This window comes from Chrysemys picta, chromosome 3 (assembly GCF_011386835.1).
Source record: "Chrysemys picta bellii isolate R12L10 chromosome 3, ASM1138683v2, whole genome shotgun sequence".
Taxonomy (NCBI): domain Eukaryota; kingdom Metazoa; phylum Chordata; order Testudines; family Emydidae; genus Chrysemys; species Chrysemys picta.
In genome coordinates, this window is record NC_088793.1 from 47313812 (window position 1) to 47332717 (window position 18906).

General features: G+C 45.5%; 1 protein-coding gene across 16 annotated transcripts in view; it reads right to left on the bottom strand.

Moving 5' to 3' along the window:
* Window positions 1–18906, bottom strand: part of CILK1 (ciliogenesis associated kinase 1) — a 44924-nt gene that overhangs the window by 13309 nt on the left and 12709 nt on the right. For 13 of the 16 annotated variants that reach the window (XR_010599466.1, XR_006174119.2, XM_065587796.1 and 10 more), the window contains 7 exons: window positions 13678–13732; window positions 12481–12602; window positions 9935–10014; window positions 5689–5821; window positions 3993–4164; window positions 2653–2820; window positions 717–1031 (listed from right to left, as the gene is read on the bottom strand). Coding sequence is in view for 14 of the 16 variants with exons in the window: in XM_065587796.1 (XP_065443868.1) it covers window positions 717–1031; window positions 2653–2820; window positions 3993–4164; window positions 5689–5821; window positions 9935–10014; window positions 12481–12602; window positions 13678–13732 (1045 nt within the window). In the remaining 2 variants the exon portion in view is untranslated. The remainder of the gene's footprint in view (window positions 1–716; window positions 1032–2652; window positions 2821–3992; window positions 4165–5688; window positions 5822–9934; window positions 10015–12480; window positions 12603–13677; window positions 13733–18906) is intronic. The other 3 variants (XM_065587800.1, XM_042848801.2, XM_024101567.3) reach the window with 2 other exon arrangements.

An 18906-nucleotide genomic window follows, 5' to 3' on the forward strand; every position in this document is an offset into this window, starting at 1 on the left:
ACTGTACAGGCTACAAAAAGTGATCAGCTTATGTTGAATTTTCAGTCCCCGACTCCACTTGTGGGTGCAAAACTACATGCACGTTCATGTGCCTGCACTTCAGCTGCCAGGGCCGCATTAAAATTTGTGCCAGCAAAACCTATTTGTCTTAACAGATTTTGCAGGCGCAAATTCTGACACTTGTGTCCTTGCAGCTGTTAAGGTGCATATGCATGTTTGAACTTTGTGCAATTCTGCATATGCACAAGTTGAAGGTCACATATAGGTTCTGCTGAAGACTTGGCTCTTAGTTTCAATACTGGTGGGCCCAATTCTCTTCTACTTTGGGCCTGAGTCTCATTTACACCAAGACCACTTTACATCACTCTGGCAGTGTAAAATGGCTTGAAGAGAGTAAGCGACAGTTCCATCCTCTTTAAGGCCATTTTACAATGCCAGAACACCGTAAAGTGGTCTTGGAGTAAGTGAGAATTGGGCCCACTATTTGTTTTTACACCAAAAAACTCCACCGACTTCAGTGGAGCTGCTCTCACTTTTCACCAGCATGAGAAGAGTGCCAAACTAGTCTTTATTCTCATTTCTCTCCTTTTTATTAAAAGGTACAACGATAACCGTGTTGGTTTAAGGTACCAAAAAGAAAAAAGAAAAAAATCCAATTAAGGAAAAATGCACAAAGTCATCAGCAGGTTTATCAGTTATCCCAGATTCCTTCTCACCTGCTGAGGAACTTGACTACGAAGTGCTGGCAGAAGCACCTGAGCAGGCTCGTCCTCGCTTAACTGGGTCCCGTGGTCAGTCACCAAGGAGTCTGCTTTATATGGGTACATGAGGTACTGGGAAGACTGGCTTTGCTGGAATGGTCTAGATGAGAGATGGGCATGGGGTTTTGTAGGGGGTTGTGCAGGAGGGACCGGTTTAACATGGTGCAGTGCTGCTTTATCATGGAGTTCTTTCGGCTGCTTGCCCAGTTCCTGAATGCAGAGAGAGGTGCCCAGTGTGTGCCCAACCTGGAAGTAGGGATATCGAAGTGCCTAAAACACAATAAAGGTATTCTACAAGGGAAGCCAGAGTCGCTGACTTAGCTTAGTCATATGGGACAGCTCCCATGTTACCTTACCCTCTTCCCTTTCCCATGTGTTGGAATATGGAGATAGAACTCTGTACAACACATCCTACTGCTTCAGGTTAGAGTAAGTTCTAATGACAGCTTAACCTCTAGGCAAAAGCTTGTCCATGTAATGCAAAAGTAGTTTTAAAAAAAAGGTTTCCATACTAGCCTTTTTTGGTACAGAGGCAATATACTATTATTTACTTTGTAGTGCAATAGTGTGCAAAGGCCCAGTCAGGATCAGGCACTGCACAGTAAGTAAGAGAAATAACATCCTCCAGAACTAAAGACTTTTAAATGTGTAGCTGTAATCAACAAATACTTGTCAGTGCGTGCTAGCAGATTTTTTCAATCACATGCCCAACTTGTATTTGATTCTGGGAGATACCAGCATTCCGAATTCTTGAAAGATACATCATGTAGCTATGACAATCTTGCTCCGCTTTACAGGTAATTAAGTAGTTGCTGCTGGGGGTGCAATAGTGGTCTTCTCCCTAGCTTCTGCCAACTAGAACAGGTTTTCAACATCTCTCTTCCTCACAGATTCCCCACCACATTACAATCTTGTCTCATTTGTTTTGCAGGAAGTGCTATTTGCTTGTAATTGTTAATACTAAATCACCTGAAAACAGTTTAGCTTGTCCTTCCCTTCAAGTTTCCCTCTCCCTCAATTTTACTTTGTAACTGCATTATTTAAGTCTACAGATTTTTGAATGAAAGACTATATGCAAAATAAGTACCCACTCCTGCTCCCACGGAACTCCCTGGGAGCTCGGACCTAAGGTTGGGTCTATCCAGCAAATGCTTGTTTCATTATGTAGGGACCTATCATGCACAGCACTGAATTCCCTTAACTGCCACTGAAGTCAATGGATTAACCCAATATTGATTATTTAAAGCCCATCATTCAAACTGCTGAGCATCCTCAGCTCCTTCTGATTTGCAAAATCAAGCCCTTTCTAAGATTAAATTAATAGGTTGATCACAAAGCTCTTTTCAGGCTTTATAATCATCTAGTCAAGCCTCCTGAATAACACAGGCCATAGGACTTCCCCGAATTAATTCCTGTTTGAACTAGAGCACATATCTTTTAGAAAGACATCTAATCGTGTTTTAAAAATTGCCAGTGACTGAGAATCCACTACAACCCTTCATAAATTGTTCCAAAGTTAAATTACACTCATCATTAAAAGTTTACACCTTATTTCCAGCCTGAATTTCTCTAGCTGCAATTTCCAGCCTTTGGACCTTGTTATATCTTGGTATTCTAGACCAAAGATCCTGTTATTACATTTCTGTTTCTTGTTTGGACTGATCAAGTCACCCCTTAATTTTCTCTTCATTAAGCTAAGCAAATTGAGCTCCTTGAGTCTTATCAGGCATGTTTTCTAAACCTTTAATCATTCCTGTGGCTCTTGTCTCCACCCTCTCCAATTTACAGCCACAAGGGTAATTAATGACAGTCTGGGGCAAGATAGAGTGCAAGTAAATGCAACTATCAGTTGCACAAAGCAAAGACATAGTAAAGAAAATGGAAAACAAACCTGACTAGCTGTTGGTCGCTTTTTGGGGTCCCATTGTAGCATGTCTCGCATGAGCTGAACTGCCTCACTGCCAGCATTAGGAATTAGGGTCTTTAGGTTGTTAGGTACACACTGGGGCCAGCGAAAATTCATGGTACCTGCAAGTTGGTAGCCTTCAGGCCAGTCATTCTGAAAGAATCAGTATTCTGATCACTGAAAAACCCAACCATAAAGAGCTCTGATGTCTAAGTACCAATACTGTTCACTTTCAGCACCTCTCATCAACCATATTAGAGTTCTTTACAGGCTTAATTAACCTCGAAGCACTGCTGTGACAATTTTTTTTTTTTTAAAAGACATCAGGAAACCTGCCATACAGGAGCATGCACCAAATCAATGGCAGAAATGGGAGCAGAAGAGACCGTCCATCCCCCGTTTGTTCTGGCCACTGAACCAGAACAGACATGTGCACCCAACTGTAAATGAGACTTTCATTCCATAGAAAGGGCTTAAGAACATTGGAAATTTTAAATAATTGTTATCTGATAAAATTCTTCCTTTTTGGACAGGTCTTTTCTAATGTCACAATTTTCAAGGATACAATTTTTAACTGTTGACCTCACAGATAATACAAGTTTTGTTATTTCACCTCTGAGATCAGTACTGGACTATGGCAACAACAAGCATGAATAGGATAAAGTGACATTCTATTTTATATCCTAGGCCAGGGATGGGCAAACTTTTTGGCCTAAGGGCCACACCGGAGAATAGAAATTGTATGGCGGGCCATGAATGCTGACAAAATTGGGGTTAGGGCATGGGAAGAGGTGAGGGCTCTGGTTCGGACTCTGGGATGGGGCTGGGGATGAGGAGTTTGGGTTGTAGAAGGATGCTCTGGGATGCAACTGAGGGATTCGGATGGCGGAAGGGGGGGGGGGAATCAGGGGTGCAGGTTCCAGCTGGGGTGTGGGCTCTGGGGTGGGGCTGGGGATGAGAGGTTTGGGGTGCAGGAGGGTGCTCTGTGCTGGGATTGAGGGATTTGGAGATTGGGAGGGGAATCGGGGCTGGGGTGGGGGGGGGGGAGAAGCTCAGGGATGCAAGCTCCGAGTGGTGCTTACCTCAAGCAGTGGCACGTCCCTACTCTGGCTCCTACACGTGGAGTGGCCACCAACCCTCAGAGCGAGGCTATGCTGCAGCTTCCGGGAGCCACGTGGTGCGGCCTCCGAGCAGGCACCCTGGCTGGAGCTCGCGGATCGGCTTAAAATGGCTTGCGGGCCGTAGTTTGCCCATCCCTGTCCTAGGCATAGTATCATTGATGCACTAAACAATACACATTGAAGATGTGGATCTTACTTAGCTACCTTTTTCGGTGTCCCCAGTACTTGGCAAATCTTGAATATAGTATCTATTTCACTGGCACCAGGAAAGAGAGGCCTTAATGTGTAAACCTCTGCCATTATACAGCCGACAGCCCAGATATCAATGGGAGAGCTATAACTGGTGGACCTCAGAAGAACTTCAGGAGCCCTATACCTATAAAAAACAACAGTTTATAGCATTCACAAATCAAACAAGTACTGCATAACATGGTTACCTCAAGTGGGCCAGGCCGTGATTTTTCATTCCCTGCCTTGCTGGAGACAGAAAGCATCCTTTAAAGCAGGAGTAGGCAACCTGTGGTACGCGAGCTCATTTTCAGTGGCACTCACACTGCCCAGGACCTGGCCACCGGTCTGGGGGGCTCTGCATTTTAATTTAATTTTAAATGAAGCTTCTTAAACATTTTTTAAATGTTTAAGAAACCTTATTTACTTTACATACAATAGTTTAATTATATATTATAGTCTTATAGAAAGAGACCTTCTAAAAATGTTAAAATGTATGAGTGGCACACGAAACCTTAAATTAGAGTGAATAAATGAAGACTCGGCACACCGCTTCTGAAAGGTTGCTGACCCCTGCTTTAAAGGATTCCCAGCAACCCCCACTCAATGCACAAGACTATCTTTTTTAGAGTCAGGGTTTGAAGTCACACAATATTCCCAGAATGCCCCGCCACAGCGTTCCATTATTTCTTAGACAATGCACATCATGAAGGACTTTAAGAGCTGAAGGCCCAAACCTGTGAGGTAATGCTCAGCACTCCTTCTCCCACGAAGTCAATGAGAGTAGAGAGGGCCAAGCACTTTGCAGAATGGGGCCCTATGCACAGAGTACAGATTTATTCTCAGCAACTGAAGTTGTGTGGCAATTTTCCTCCCACTTTCATTATAAAAAGCAAAGTTGATTTTCAGTGAAAACATTAAAAAAAAGAAAATGTGGACTTAACACAAGCTATGCTGAAGATTTTGGTCATCACTGACAAGGTCCTAACCCTGCTTAGCAGGAAAAAAAACCCCACTGTTCCCACCTATGAATCTTTGTCTCAGATTCAAATTTATTTCAAAGTTCAGAGATGTGTTCGGCCAACTCCTCTTTGGTGAAGCAAGATATGCGGTTTTGCCTCAGCCACCCACATAGGCTGATGAAGGAAGCTGACAAAGTATGGATGCTTTTGGTTTAAGATTAGAAGGATGAGTGGGGGTCATCTGTTAGTATTAGGTGGGCAGATGGCAGGAATCATTGATTAAACTGGGTTCTTTTGTCTTCCTTTTCCCTGGTTGCTTTTATAGTAACTCTTCTCTCCCCTACCCCCATGCTAGTTCTCAGTGCTCAACCAGAACAGCACTACTAATGCTGTAACAGCCTTTTCAGTTGCTCTATAGTAACTGTGGTGGCCTCTGACCACTGCTGGTTCTGGAGACTATTCTTCATATTCACAGTAGGTTAAGCAGTATCTATTCGTTTCAGCGATGCTACTGCCATTTGTCTGTACATCCATTGTCTTACACATTTTGAAGCCTTTTAATTATGCTAAATTAAAAATGTGATGCACTGGTTTTATAGACCAACAATGACATTATCCTTAGCTTACGTTAAAGCTTTGTCTTATCTAAAGGCATGACTTCTAGACATGTAATTTCATAAAACGTAGCCAAACATTTACATTGCATTTACCATCTTGTAGATACGTAGTCTGTATAAGGAGGCCTAGATCGGATTTCTCGGGCTAAGCCAAAGTCCGCTATTTTCACAAGTTCTGGTCCCATGCAAAGGAGGTTTTCAGGTTTCAAGTCTCTGTGAAAGAACCCTGCAATTCAAATTAAACATCAGTCTGCACTGCAGTTTTACACCCATTTGTAGCCTTTATTTTTTCCTACCTAGATTTCTTCACTTCAGTTGCCACTATTGCAGGTCCAACAGCAGGTCACAACTGTCTAAATAATCTTAACCATGCTAGTCTACATATTTTAGTCAGCCCATGAGGGTAAGTACACAGATGTTGAGATTTTCAAAGCAGTGTAGCCAGCTCCCTGCCCATCTTCCTTTAATGTTAATGGAAGATGTGCAATTTTAATGTTAGTTTTATTTTGTTTTAATAGGTGAGCACTTAACTAGCAAAAATCTCCCCCTAGTTTAATTTAAGCAAAATTCTGTGGGGGGGGGGGAAGAATTATTCTTTATATTTCAGTTCCTTCCATCTAAGCATCTCTAAACACTTTACAAAAGTTTGTCTTCCCAGCCATGGTGGAAAGCGGCAGGGGCACTTGAGCTTCAGTGGATACAAATGAGGGTGTTGCTAGAAAAGTGCTCACCATAAGGAGTCTTTCACTATAGAATTTGCTTCCCTTCTTGCTCTGCCAAAGCCTAGATTTCTTAAACTTCTAGGCATGCTGGATAGCCTGTCTTTTCTTGCAGGCATTAGGGGACAGGGTGTGTGGGGGGGAGTGGGGGGTCATCTCAGAGATGGAGTGACTGGAGGTTGAAGGAGGATTTAGGTAGGATTTTTGTGTTATGGTTGGCTGGAATGGCTTAGGAGACAGTCTATTCACTGGCAAACTTGTAGCTAGAACAACTGATTAAAGTTCACTATTGAAAATTTTGGTTTGTGGGTTTTAAGTTTTGGAAGATGCTTAGGGATCTGAGTAAGCACCAAAGAAACTGAAAAAAAGAAAATCAATATACTTGTTTTACTGTGCTATAAAAATTATCAAGTATGTGTGTGGTTTACAGTTAGTGAAAACAGAGACAGAGTTTGTGACTTGTTTCTCTGTTGCAGAAATACAAAGAGAGCCCAGGTCTCAGGACTTGCAGTCTTATGCTATTAGCCACAAGACCATATTGCCTCGGTTGTGGCAAAATCTTCCAACTCTTCCTTGTGACTGATTCACAACATCTTGGTAGAAATCATTTAAAATCCAGAGTGCAGGAGATCAGCGTAACAATACAGTGGTTTGTCCAGGACTGATTAGTTACATTTTGTACAGCAAGAATATGCAGGACAGAGATACAAAATATCCTGAATGTTTGTGCTTTCTTTGCCAGGTTGTACCAGTGAGGACTTAATGTAAAATGAGCTGTGGACAGATCTCTTAACGTTTTAAAGTATTTGATTTTCTGTGGTTTTTCCCTTTGAGTATGTCTAAGGCCAGGGGTGGGCAAACTACGGCCTGCGGGACCATCCTGCCCAGCCCCTGAGCTCCTGGCTCAGGAGGCTAGCCCCTGGGCCCTCCCCTACAGCCTCAGCTTGCTCGCTCCGCCGCAATGCTCTGGGTGGCGGGGCTGTGAGCTCCTCGGGCAGTGCAGCTGCAGAGCCCGCCCTGACCCGGTGCTCTGTACTGGTGGCGGCAGCGGCGGCGTGGCCCAACTCCAGCCGGGCGGCACAGCTGTAATGCCACCAGTCATCGGTGCTCCAGGCAGCAAGCTAAGGGGGGCAGGGAGCTGGCGGGGGGCGGGGGGGGTTGGATAGAGGGCACGGGAGTCTGGGGGTGAGGTCAGGGGGCGGGGGTGTGGATGCTGGTTGGGGGGGGGGGGAAATGGGGTTGAATGGGGGCAGGGGTCCCTGGAGGGGCCGTCAGAAAAGAGGCTGTTGGATGGGGTGGTGGGGGTCTGTGGGCAGTCAGGGGACAGGGAGCGGGGGTGTGTGGATGGGGCGGGGGTCCCAGAGGGGCTGTCAGGGAAAGGGGGGAGACGCAGATGGGGGTCGTGGCCCGGCCCCCACCTCCTTCCCCTAACCGGCCCTCCATACAATTTACAAAAGCCGATGCGGCCCTCAGGCCAAAAAAAGTTTGCCCGCCCCTGTCTTAGGCCTACTAATGTGAATGGAGGAGAATAAAGCCATTAGCAGGAACACATCTTATAAAAGTAAAATCTAAGCATGTTAGGTAATTTTCAGATTCCAAAGCCAGAAGGGACCATTGTCATCATCTAGTCTGACCTCCTGTAGAACACAAGCCAGAGAACTTCTCTAAAGTAGTTCCTAGAGTATATCCTAGCATTCCTAGAGATATGGGGGGGGGGGGGGGGAAGGAAATTGTTCTCTTGCCACAGAGGCAGGACAAGAGGCAATGGGTTCAAACAACAACACAGCAGATTTAGATGAAATCTGAGGGAAAACTTCCTAACTGTAAGAACAGTTGACAATAGAGCAAATTGCCTCGGGAAGTCATGGAAGCTTCTTCACTGGAGGTTTTCAACAGCAATCTGGATTGCCATCAGTCTTGGATGATCCTGCATCTTGGCAGGGGTTTACACTAGACAACCCTCAAGGTCCCTTCTAACCCTATGGTTCTATGATCTTTTTAAATCAAGATTGGATATTTTTCTAAAATGGTCAGTGATGGAGCATTTACCCTTTGTAACTTGTTCCAATGGTTAATTATTCTCACTTTTAAATTGTATGCTTTATTTCCAGTCTGAATTCTAGCTTCAACTTCCAGCCATTGGATTGTGTTATATGTTTCTCTGCTCAATTGACGAGCCCATTATTAAATATTTTGTTCCCCATACAGATAGACTGTACTCAATTCATGCCTTAACCGTCTCTTGAGCTAAATAGATTGAGCTCAGCACTATAAACCATGTTTTCTAATCCTTTTATCATTCTTGTGGTTCTCAGAACCATCTCCAACTTATCAATATCCTTCTTGAATTGTGGACACCAGAACCGGACATCGTTTTCTAGCAGCCGTTACATCAGTGACCAGTATAGAGGTAAAATAACCCTTTACTCCTACTTGAGATTCCCCTGTTTATGCATCCCAGGCCTGCCTTAGCAGTTTCGGTCACAACATCACACTGGGAGTTCATGTTCAGCTGATTATCCACTATGATCCCCAAATCTTTGTCAGAGTCACTTCTTCCCAGGTTAGAATCCCTCCTTCTGTAAGTTTGGCCTACATTCTTTTCTCTTAAAGGGGTACATTTATGTTTAGCCATATTAAAATGCATATTGTTTGCTTAAGACCAGTTTATCAAGTGATCCGGATCACTCTGAATCAGTGACCAATCCTCTTCATTATTTACCACTCTCCCAATTTTTGGATCATCTGTAAAACTTTATCAGTGATGATTTTGTGTTTTCTTCCACTGTAAGGTTCCTGTAAGCCCACCACCCCCAGAGCTCCACTGATGGTGTTCTGCCTATGGAGGGTTCGCAGGATTGAAACCCACTGTTGTAATTTTAATATACTTACAAGACAGTTTTGCAATGCATGGGGAACATTAAGAGCAAACTCTAAATTTAAAAGAAATAATTGCTTGATTCAAACATTGGTCTTGTTTTTGTTGGCTGGCCAACAAAGTCAGTTCTTATTGTTATCGTAAGACTATCAAAGCTATTTATCACAGGGATATTTTACCATAAAGTGTAATAATGTATTAATACATTTCACACATATATACATACCCCCTGCCCCCATAATTTAAGCCATGAGAAGTGCCAAGTTATAAAATCTGGAGGTAGAAACCCTCGTTTGTCCAGAGAACAGGTACAGCACAGCTAGCACCAGTGCAAATCTTATCACACTGTCCCACCAAGATGCTGTAGCCCTCACCTGAAATGACTGCCTGGAGAGGCTTTAGTCTCCATGCCCAATCTTTGGGGTCTTTTCTGGGATGGTCAACAAGGATGCCCATTAGTGCCAGTTGTGCTGGTAGTTTTGTGATGTGGAATCTTATTCATTAGGAACTGGACAAGCTGCCAGATTAGTTGAACATCACAGGCTACCAAGCAGATAATTATTTGTGGTCACTGGAAACCTTGCCCAACTTGGAATCAGTGACCTGAAAGTGAACAGCTCATCTCCTATGAATAGCCCCCATCACTCCGTTTAACAGAGGAATTTTATTATTTAGTTTAAAACTAACACACAGACACTATCTTGCTTTAGTTAAAAATATTTAGAGCCAAAATACAGCCTACCATGTTTATGGATAAATGCAAGCCCTTGCAGGATCTGATACATAATATTCCTAACCGTAGATTCAGGAAACAGTTTGTTTCTGTAGGGTAAAAAATAAAGAAAAAAAGTTACTGATGCAGTGAGACAGGGAGTTTCTTATCATTTCTTAGGCACCTACAGGAAAAGGAACAGTTAGAACAGCTAGAAAAGCAGTTGTAAGCAGTGTACTTTGCTTTTCAACAAGAGCTGTGCAGTCTTTATGCTCACTGCCATATCCTGTGGTATTTAAGCTACCTTTGATACCAAATGCTGCAAGTAAAAAAGCTAGTCAATAAATTGAACAACATGATGTAAGACTTAAAACAAAAGAGAATGCCTCAGGCACATCCCACAACACTGCAGGGATTCAGAGAGAGTCCATCTCAGTAGAATGCTTTTCACTGTTTTTTTCCCAATGATCTCACTTCTGCCATATGCGAGATCAGACATTTTACTTGGTATGGGGCTTCTCTTTATGGTCTTTTCTGGCTTCATGAAGGTAACCCTCCCCACTGCTATTAATATCAGAGCAGGGGCAGTTCCCCTTGCAATGGCCTCCAAGAGCAGGGCAGCAGGTGTATGATAGCCCTTGCTATTGAGGAAAGGAAGATCAAGACCCATGGGCTAAGTGATAAGCACCTGCAGCCCCAAGGCATCTCAGTAGGCAGGGCAGTAGCCTTGAAAAGATCAGTGACAGAATTCCCTGGAAAGAGCCTACCAGTAGTGAAACGAGAGGTCTGTACATTCTTTAACTTCTGTACTTGATCCCTCCCTTAAACTCATTCAGCCCATCACATATTTTAAAAGTGAGGTCAGCAACTAGTCAGACTTCCATTTTAAACTGTAGTGGAACCGAGTTGAGTCTCTTTTCTCACCCCTCCAATGTGTAAAAATTGACAGTTTAGGTCTAAAGAAATTATCAGAGTTTAACAGGTTTATGTTTAAAAATTCTTAATAATTTTGCAGGTTTTCTACCATGCAATATTTTCTGCACTATAACATTCCCGAATGCACATGTGCAACTCAGTATCAAGCCCTTTTGTTTCTATTAGTATGTAGAATCCATAGATCCTTTCTAAAAAGCATTCTGAGATACATAAGAACATAAGAAAGGCCATACCGGGTCAGACCAAAGGTCCATCTAGCCCAGTATCCTGTCTACCGACAGTGGCCAATGCCAGGTGCCCCAGAGGGAATGAACCTAACAGGCAACGATCAAGTGATCTCTCTCCTGCCATCCATCTCCACCCTCTGACAGACAGAGGCTAGGGACACCATTCCTTACCCGTCCTGGCTAATAGCCATATAGGAATAATTTGTATTCGTGGTGGGGCAGGTCCCCATCCCAGTCAGGAAGAGGATAAGGAGCTCTCGGGGGCACAATCAGCCACAACCCAGCACATCTGTAAGGCCTGCCAACCTTTGAGAGGGGCAGGTCCCTAAAAGGGAGGATCCAAGCGCAGTGCAGGGTGGCAATTTGATGTAAGCTGAGCTAGACCACAGAGCACAGGCTGGTTATTAGCAAAGCTACTGAAAAGCCTCTGAAGAAGTAGAGGGGTCATCTTTGCTTTGCTGTATTCTTTAGAGCCTGGGGTGGTTGAGCTGGCCTATAGACACTCTGAAGGGGATCTGGGTTCGCAACCCCCTGAGACTACTCCCCTCATGGAGAACAGCAGTGGACCATTTTGAGGGCAGGAGGATTATTTTGTTTGCCTGTTTCATTTGGATTGCTTTATGCCCCCAGAAGACGGTGCAGTCTCTAAAATATACAGCTGGAGGACCACCCCCAAACCAATTCTAGAGAGATGTCAGCATTCAGGAAAGGACATCAGAGAAAGGGGCCCAAGGGGGTAGCCTATGACAGTATTGTAAAATCAGTATTCATTTTCTTGAGGTACAGAACTTCATACAACAAAGGCCTGATGTCTAAAACACATTTGTCCACCTGACCATACCTGTGCATGCATAGTGGCCACATGTGCAACCAAATTTTCATTTTAGTTTCTAAATATCCATTTGCGTATGCTCAAATGCCTAGTTTGTATATGCAATTGTAGTACCTGTACATTCAAAGCGACAAATATGTTCTAGACCTTGGTCTTCAATTTATGAAAGCCTGGCCTATCAATTGACCTCTACTAAGGACTTGTCCACATTAGGGAGTTTTACACTGGTTTTGCTATACCAATGAAAATTCCTAGTACATCCCTGAGCTGCATCCATATGAAGAGGGGCTTGTACCAATGTAACTTGCTTTGCTTTACACTGGTGCAATGTGAGCACATTGGGGGTTTGCATCAGATATAGTTACACTGGTGCAAAAATCCTTGATGTAGCTGGGCCCTTAAATAGAGCAAGAGCCACATTTTCTACTGTAATATACAACTTTAAACTAAGATTGTGTTTAGAGGCTAAATATAACTGCAACCTTTAAAAGACATGGATGTCAAAGACAGCTAAGAAATGAACTCATTACTGTTATAGTTAAGTTTGTATCAGGAATGTGTTGATGATGTAATTTACATACCTTTCTTTCATCAATTGGTAAAGATTTTCCTTCATGTATTCAAACACAAAATAAAGATGATCATTTTCCCTGATAACTTCTTTCAGTTTTACTATATTGGCATGGTTTAATTTCTTCAAAGACTAGAAGCACAAAATACAAAAGAATGTAACACACTGTTATAAGGAAGGATTCCATGTCACTTACCTTGAAGCCCTTGTTGCACAAGCTAAACTGAAATGCTGTTTAATTGTTTAAGTAGCAGGTCGCTACAGATTTAAAGACCAGATTTCCTAAGAAAGCAATTGACATATACATTTGCAAGTGCTCTGAGTTATGTGTGCAGGCTGATTTGTGCCAACATATTGGCTTTGAATTGTGCTAAGCTTGCCAATTAGACACACCCAACTGACTCACTGTTACACATCGGATTGGCTGCATCTTCTCCCAACACAACTTCTCACTGGAGGATCTTCCACTCTACTTGTGCACCTATGCTGCCAGAAGCCAGATCAGATTTTGGAGTGAGCTAAGTCCTTAATGCACCTGTAGGTCTTTTCCCTCTAAAATTTCCCACCTTTTTGATAACCAGTGGTAGAAACAGCATAGACAAATCCTGCTTTAAGCGGGGCTAGAAGAGATGTGATTAAAGTTTTCTACACTTGTGCTCCCACTGACACTACTGCTGTTGGAGCTGCATTATTTGTGTCTCTGGTCTAATTATCCAGGAACAGGACTACCTTGCGTGGAAAGGAGGAGTGTATGCACAGATGCTGTTGGTAATGAAGGGCGTATAACCTTCAAATCCATACTGCAATGCTACTCCCAGTTCCGGTTAGAATTCTTGCAGTGCAGCCCTGCCATAGGAACAGCCAGAATTCAGATGGCTATCTTCTCCCTTGGGCAGCTGCTGCTGACTGCAGGTTTGCTGGCAGGAGCCTGCTCCCCACCAGCTACAATCTGGCACCAGTTGTCTACAATCAATAGTTTTTAGCATTACTACAAAACAGCACGTGATAGTTTTAAAGGAAGAATGACGAAACGGCAAAGCTACCACAAACATACTCCACAGCTAATACTGCAGGGACTGCTAAGGAGGCTCTTCTCAGAGCTAGAATGGGTCTATGTTACCTAGAAACAACAGGGAGAACTGTTCTAATGTAAAAGGCCTTGTAAATGCTGGGGTGAAAAATAACCATCCTTGGAATTAACAAGTACCTTAACTTCTCGAAGATTCATGCATTCCTCCCAAGAGTAGAACTTTCTCTTCATCCTGTGGAAGCAGAGGGGAAAAAAAAAAAGATTAATAACACAGTCAGTGCCATTACAGTCTGAACTCCATAAGTCTCTGCACCTCAGTTTCCCCTTCTGTCAAAGCACTTTACATCTCTAGATGAAAGGTGCTATATGGGAGTTAGTATACAAAATACAATGCTGTACAAGAATACCTTTTTTTTTTTAAATAGCATTAAGAAAACACCCTACAATTCAAGGTAAGTGACTTTGGGCCCCACATGAAGCCAAAGGAAGTAAGCGGTTTACAAAACAACCAAGCTCTAACAGTTAACTAAGGCCTGGTCTACACTAGCAGATTATGTCGAATTTAGCAGCGCTAAATCGAATTAACTCTGCACCCGTCCACACAACAAAGCTATTTAGTTCGACATAGAGGTCTCCTAAATTCGACTTCTGTACTCCTCCCCAACGAGGGGAGTAGCGCTAAATTCGACATGGCCATGTCGAATTAGGGTAGGTGTGGATGGAAATCAACGCTAATAGCTCCGGGAGCTATCCCACAATGCACCACTCTGACGCTCTGGACAGCAGTCCGAGCTCGGATGCTCTGACCAGACACACAGGAAAAGCCCCGGGAAAATTTGAATTCCTTTTCCTGTCTGGGCAGTTTGAATCTCATTTCCTGTTTGGACATCGTGGCGAGCTCAGCAGCACTGGCAACGATGCAGAGCTCTCCAGCAGAGATGGCCATGCAATCTCAGGATAGAAAGAGGGCCCCGGCATGGACTGATCGGGAAGTCTGGGATCTGATCGCTGTGTGGGGCGATGAGTCCGTGCTTTCGGAGCTGCGATCGAAAAGACGGAATGCAAAGATCTACGAGAAGATCTCCAAAGCCATGACAGAGAGAGGATACAGCCGGGATGCAACGCAGTGCCACGTGAAAATCAAGGAGCTGAGACAAGGCTACCAGAAAACCAAAGAGGCAAACGGACGCTCCGGATCCCAGCCGCAGACATGCCGTTTCTACGAGGCACTGCATTCCATCCTAGGTGCGGCCGCCACCACCACCCCACCACTGACCGTGGACTCTGACGATGGGATATTGTCCACGCCCGCTTCCTCTGAGATGGTAGTGGACGGGGAAGAAGAGGAAGGAGATGAGGAGGACGAGGCAGTCGACAGCGCTTACAACGCTGATTTCCCAGACAGCCAGGATCTCTTCATCACCCTCACAGAGATCCCGTACCAACCGTCCCCAGGCATTAACCCGGACCCAGAATCAGGGGAAGGATCAGCCGGTAAGTGGTTTAAACATGTAAACATTTATTTTTAAAATTTATAAAAGAATATTAATATTAACTGTGGCTTTTTCATGATTAGATTGTCCTAGGCACTTAAAGTTCTAGTCTTTGGCAGTGCAACTGCTGCAAAAAAATCTAACAATGTCCGGTATATCTTGATTGGTTTGCCCTAGGCGCTGTACTGTTTAGCCCTTGCCAGTGCAGCTACAGTAAAATTCGGTCAATATGTCCGGGGATAGAGCAGAAATCCTCATGGGACATCTCCATGAAGCTCTCCTGGAGGTAATTGGAAAGCCTTTGCATGAGGTTCCTTGGGAGAGCGGCCTTGTTGTGTCCTCCGTAGTATGAAACTTTTCCGCGCCAGGCTACCATCAAGTACTCCGGTATCATTGCCTTGCACAGCATGGCGGCATATGGCCCTGGTCTTTGGAGGCTTTCCCGAAGCATGCGTTCTTTGTCGCTGTCTGAAATACGCATCAGAGTGATGTCGCTCATGGTGACCTGCTTTGAATTAGGGGAATGTTAGTATTGGGACTGCTTCCCTGTTCCTTTACAGAACTGTAACCGCCGGTTTACAGCCATGCGGTGGAGGCGGGAGAGGGGCAGCATAGAGGGATCTTTCCCAGGGACAGCCGCGAGGGGGTGGGACAGGGGCAGAGTTCATGCTTGCCGGTTTGCTGGCAGCAGGAACTGGCCAACGCTAGGAGCATTGCTTTGAACGTGAAAGTAGGGCAGTGCTATTATTAAAGTTTTAGGCTGCCACAAGTCTACGGCTTACCATGTCAGCCCACTACACAAATTCCGCTGTGCTGTTCCGATTCTGTGATCTGCACTGCGGGACCCCAGGGACTGAATGCGAAGGCCGAAAATTCGACCTTGTCCTGAGTGCGCAAGTGATAGGTGCTGTGAATGGTCTTTTTCACAGAGAAAGACTATTTTCTTTGTTCACCCAAAAATTTATCTTTCTGAGGAATTCACTCCCTTTTTCCCATCCCACAGCTGTGGCTGTCTCCCGATCTACCCTGTCATCAGACTCCCAGAGGCTGTCGCAGATTAGGCGTAGACGTAAAAGGACACGGGATGACATGTTCTCAGAACTTATGGGCTGCTCCCGAGCTGAGTCAACCCTGCAGAGTCAGTGGAGGGAGAACTTGTCGCAAATGCACCGATCACACATGGAATGGGAGGAGAGGTGGCGGCAGGAAGACCAGCAGGCGACTCAAACACTGCTTGGACTAATGAGGGAGCAAACGGACACACTCTGGCGCCTTGTGGATGTTCTGCAGGACCGGAGGCAGGAGGACAGAGCCCCGCTGCAGTCTATCTGTAACCACCGTCCCCCGCCACGAAGTCCCATACCCCCCTCACCGAAAGTACCAAGAAGGAGGGGCTGCAGAGCCCGTGAAAACTGTCACTCTACCCTGCAGACTGCTCAAGTGGCAGAAGGCTGTCATTCCCCAAAATTTGATAAGTCCTTTCCTTCCTGCATCACCCAAGCCCCCATCCCAGTTTCATTGTCCATTTGCTAATAAAAAATACGTTTCTGTTAATTGCTGTTTCCATCATGTTTTTTTAGAGGACAGTCTGTTTTAAGGGGGGGGGAAAAAGGTGGTTGGTACAGACACGGGGGCAGGTTCAGCAGCAGGTCACACACACAGTGCAGTCACTAGGCACCCTGGTCAGTCTGGGAGGTGGTTTTCATTGTCTGGGGGGGAGGGGGAGGGGGCTATGAGACTTTGTGGCGGGGGAGGGCGGTTACAGATCTTATGCAGCGGTCCTTATCCTGGATCACAGAGCCACGCAGCAGGGAATCTGTAACCGTCCTCCCCCTGCCACAAAGTCACATAGCCCCCACACACAGAGTCCCGAACAGGAGGGGTGGCAGGCTCCGTTCAAACAATCAGTCCGCCAGTGTGGACCACTGTAGAAGCAGGAGCCTGGCATTCCTCGAGTTTAGAAGCGTCCTTTGCATGAGTACACTACACCCGCTCCCCACCACAGTCTGCGTCCCAGTTTCAACACTTTACCGCAAAAACAGTAATAAATAAAACGTTGTTCATTAACAAATTTTCAGTGATTTTATTTTTAAACGTGGGTTGGAAGGGGGTGAACGGGGTATGAAACTGGAGAGGATTGTGAACAGTCACTGGGTAAAGAAACGGGGGCAGGTTCAGCTTCTCTGTAAACCAACATAATTGTCACAGGTTACCCTGCTCACTCAGGAACCTAGCGTTCAAAGCCTCCCGGATGCACAGCGCGTCCCGCTGGGCTCTTCTAATCGCACGGCTGTCTGGCTGGGCGTAATCAGCAGCCAGGCAATTTGCCTCAACCTCCCACCCCGCCATAAAGGTCTCCCCCTTGCTCTCAGAGATTGTGGAGCACACAGCAAGCTGCAATAACAATGGGGATATTAGTTTCGCTGAGATCGGAGCGAGTCAATAAGCTTCTCCATCTCCGCTTGAGACGTCCAAAAGCACACTCCACCACCATTCTGCACTTGCTCAGACCGTAGTTGAAGAGTTCCTTTTCACTGTCCAGGGTGCCTGTATAGGGCTTCATGAGCCATGGCATTAGCGAGTAGGCTGGGTCCCCGAGGATCACTATAGGCATCTCGACATCCCCAACAGTTATTTTGTGGTCCGGGAAGTAAGCACCTTCCTGCAGCCGTCTAAACAGACCAGAGTTCCTGAAAACACGAGCGTCATGAACCTTGCCCGGCAATCCGACGTAGATGTTGGTAAAACGTCCCCTATGGTCCACCAGTGCTTGCAGCACCATGGAAAAGTAGCCCTTTCGATTAATGTACTGGCTGGCCTGGTGGTCCGGTCCCAGGATAGGGATGTGAGTTCCATCTATGGCCCCACCACAGTTTGGGAATCCCATCGCTGCGAAGCCATCTATGATCACCTCCACGTTTCCCAGGGTCACTACCTTTGACAGCAGTACATCAACGATTGCCTTGGCTACTTGCATCACAACAACCCCCATGATAGATTTGCCCATGCCAAAGTGGTTCGCGACTGACCGGTAGCTGTCTGGCGTGGCAAGTTTCCAGAGGGCTATGGCCACTCGCTTCTGGACAGTCAGGGCTGCTCGCATCCGGGTGTCCTTGCGCTTCAGGGCAGGGGACAGCAACTCACAAAGTTCAAGGAAAGTTCCCTTCCGCATGCGAAAGTTTCTCAGCCACTGGGATTCATCCCAGACCTGCAGCACTATGCGGTTCCACCAGTCAGTGCTTGTTTCACGTGCCCAGAATCGCCGTTCCACGGCATCAACATGACCCATTGCCACCATGATGTCCACGGCGCGGGGTCCCGTGCTTTGTGACAGGTCTGTGCCACTCTCAGACTTCATGTCCTCATCGCGCTGCCGTAGCCTCCTCGCCCGATTTCTCACCATCTGCCTCTGGAAAAGGTAGCTGATAAGGTGCGAGGTGTTGACAACGGCCATAACTGCAGCGATGGTCGCAGCGGGCTCCATGCTCGCAGTGCTGTGGCATCCGCGCTGTCACTCAGCAGAAAGGTGCGCGAACTGATTGCCCGCCGGCGCTTTCAGAGAGGGAGGGCGGGAGTGACAGTTGGATGACGACAGTTACCCAAAACCACCCTCGACACATTTTTCCCCCCAGCAGGCATTAGGGGCTCGACCCAGAATTCCAATGGGCAGCGGGGACTGCGGGAACTGTGGGATAGCTGCCCACAGTGCACCGCTTCCAATGTCGACGCTTGCCCCATTAGTGTGGACTCACACAGTCGAATTACTGTTCTTAGTGTGGAAACACAAGTTCGACTTTGTAATATCGATTCCACATATTCGATTTAAGTGACATCGAAGTACTCTCGTAGTGTAGACATACCCTAAGTTTCAAAATGTTGAACAAAACAAGTTTATTTAAAAAATAAATAAATA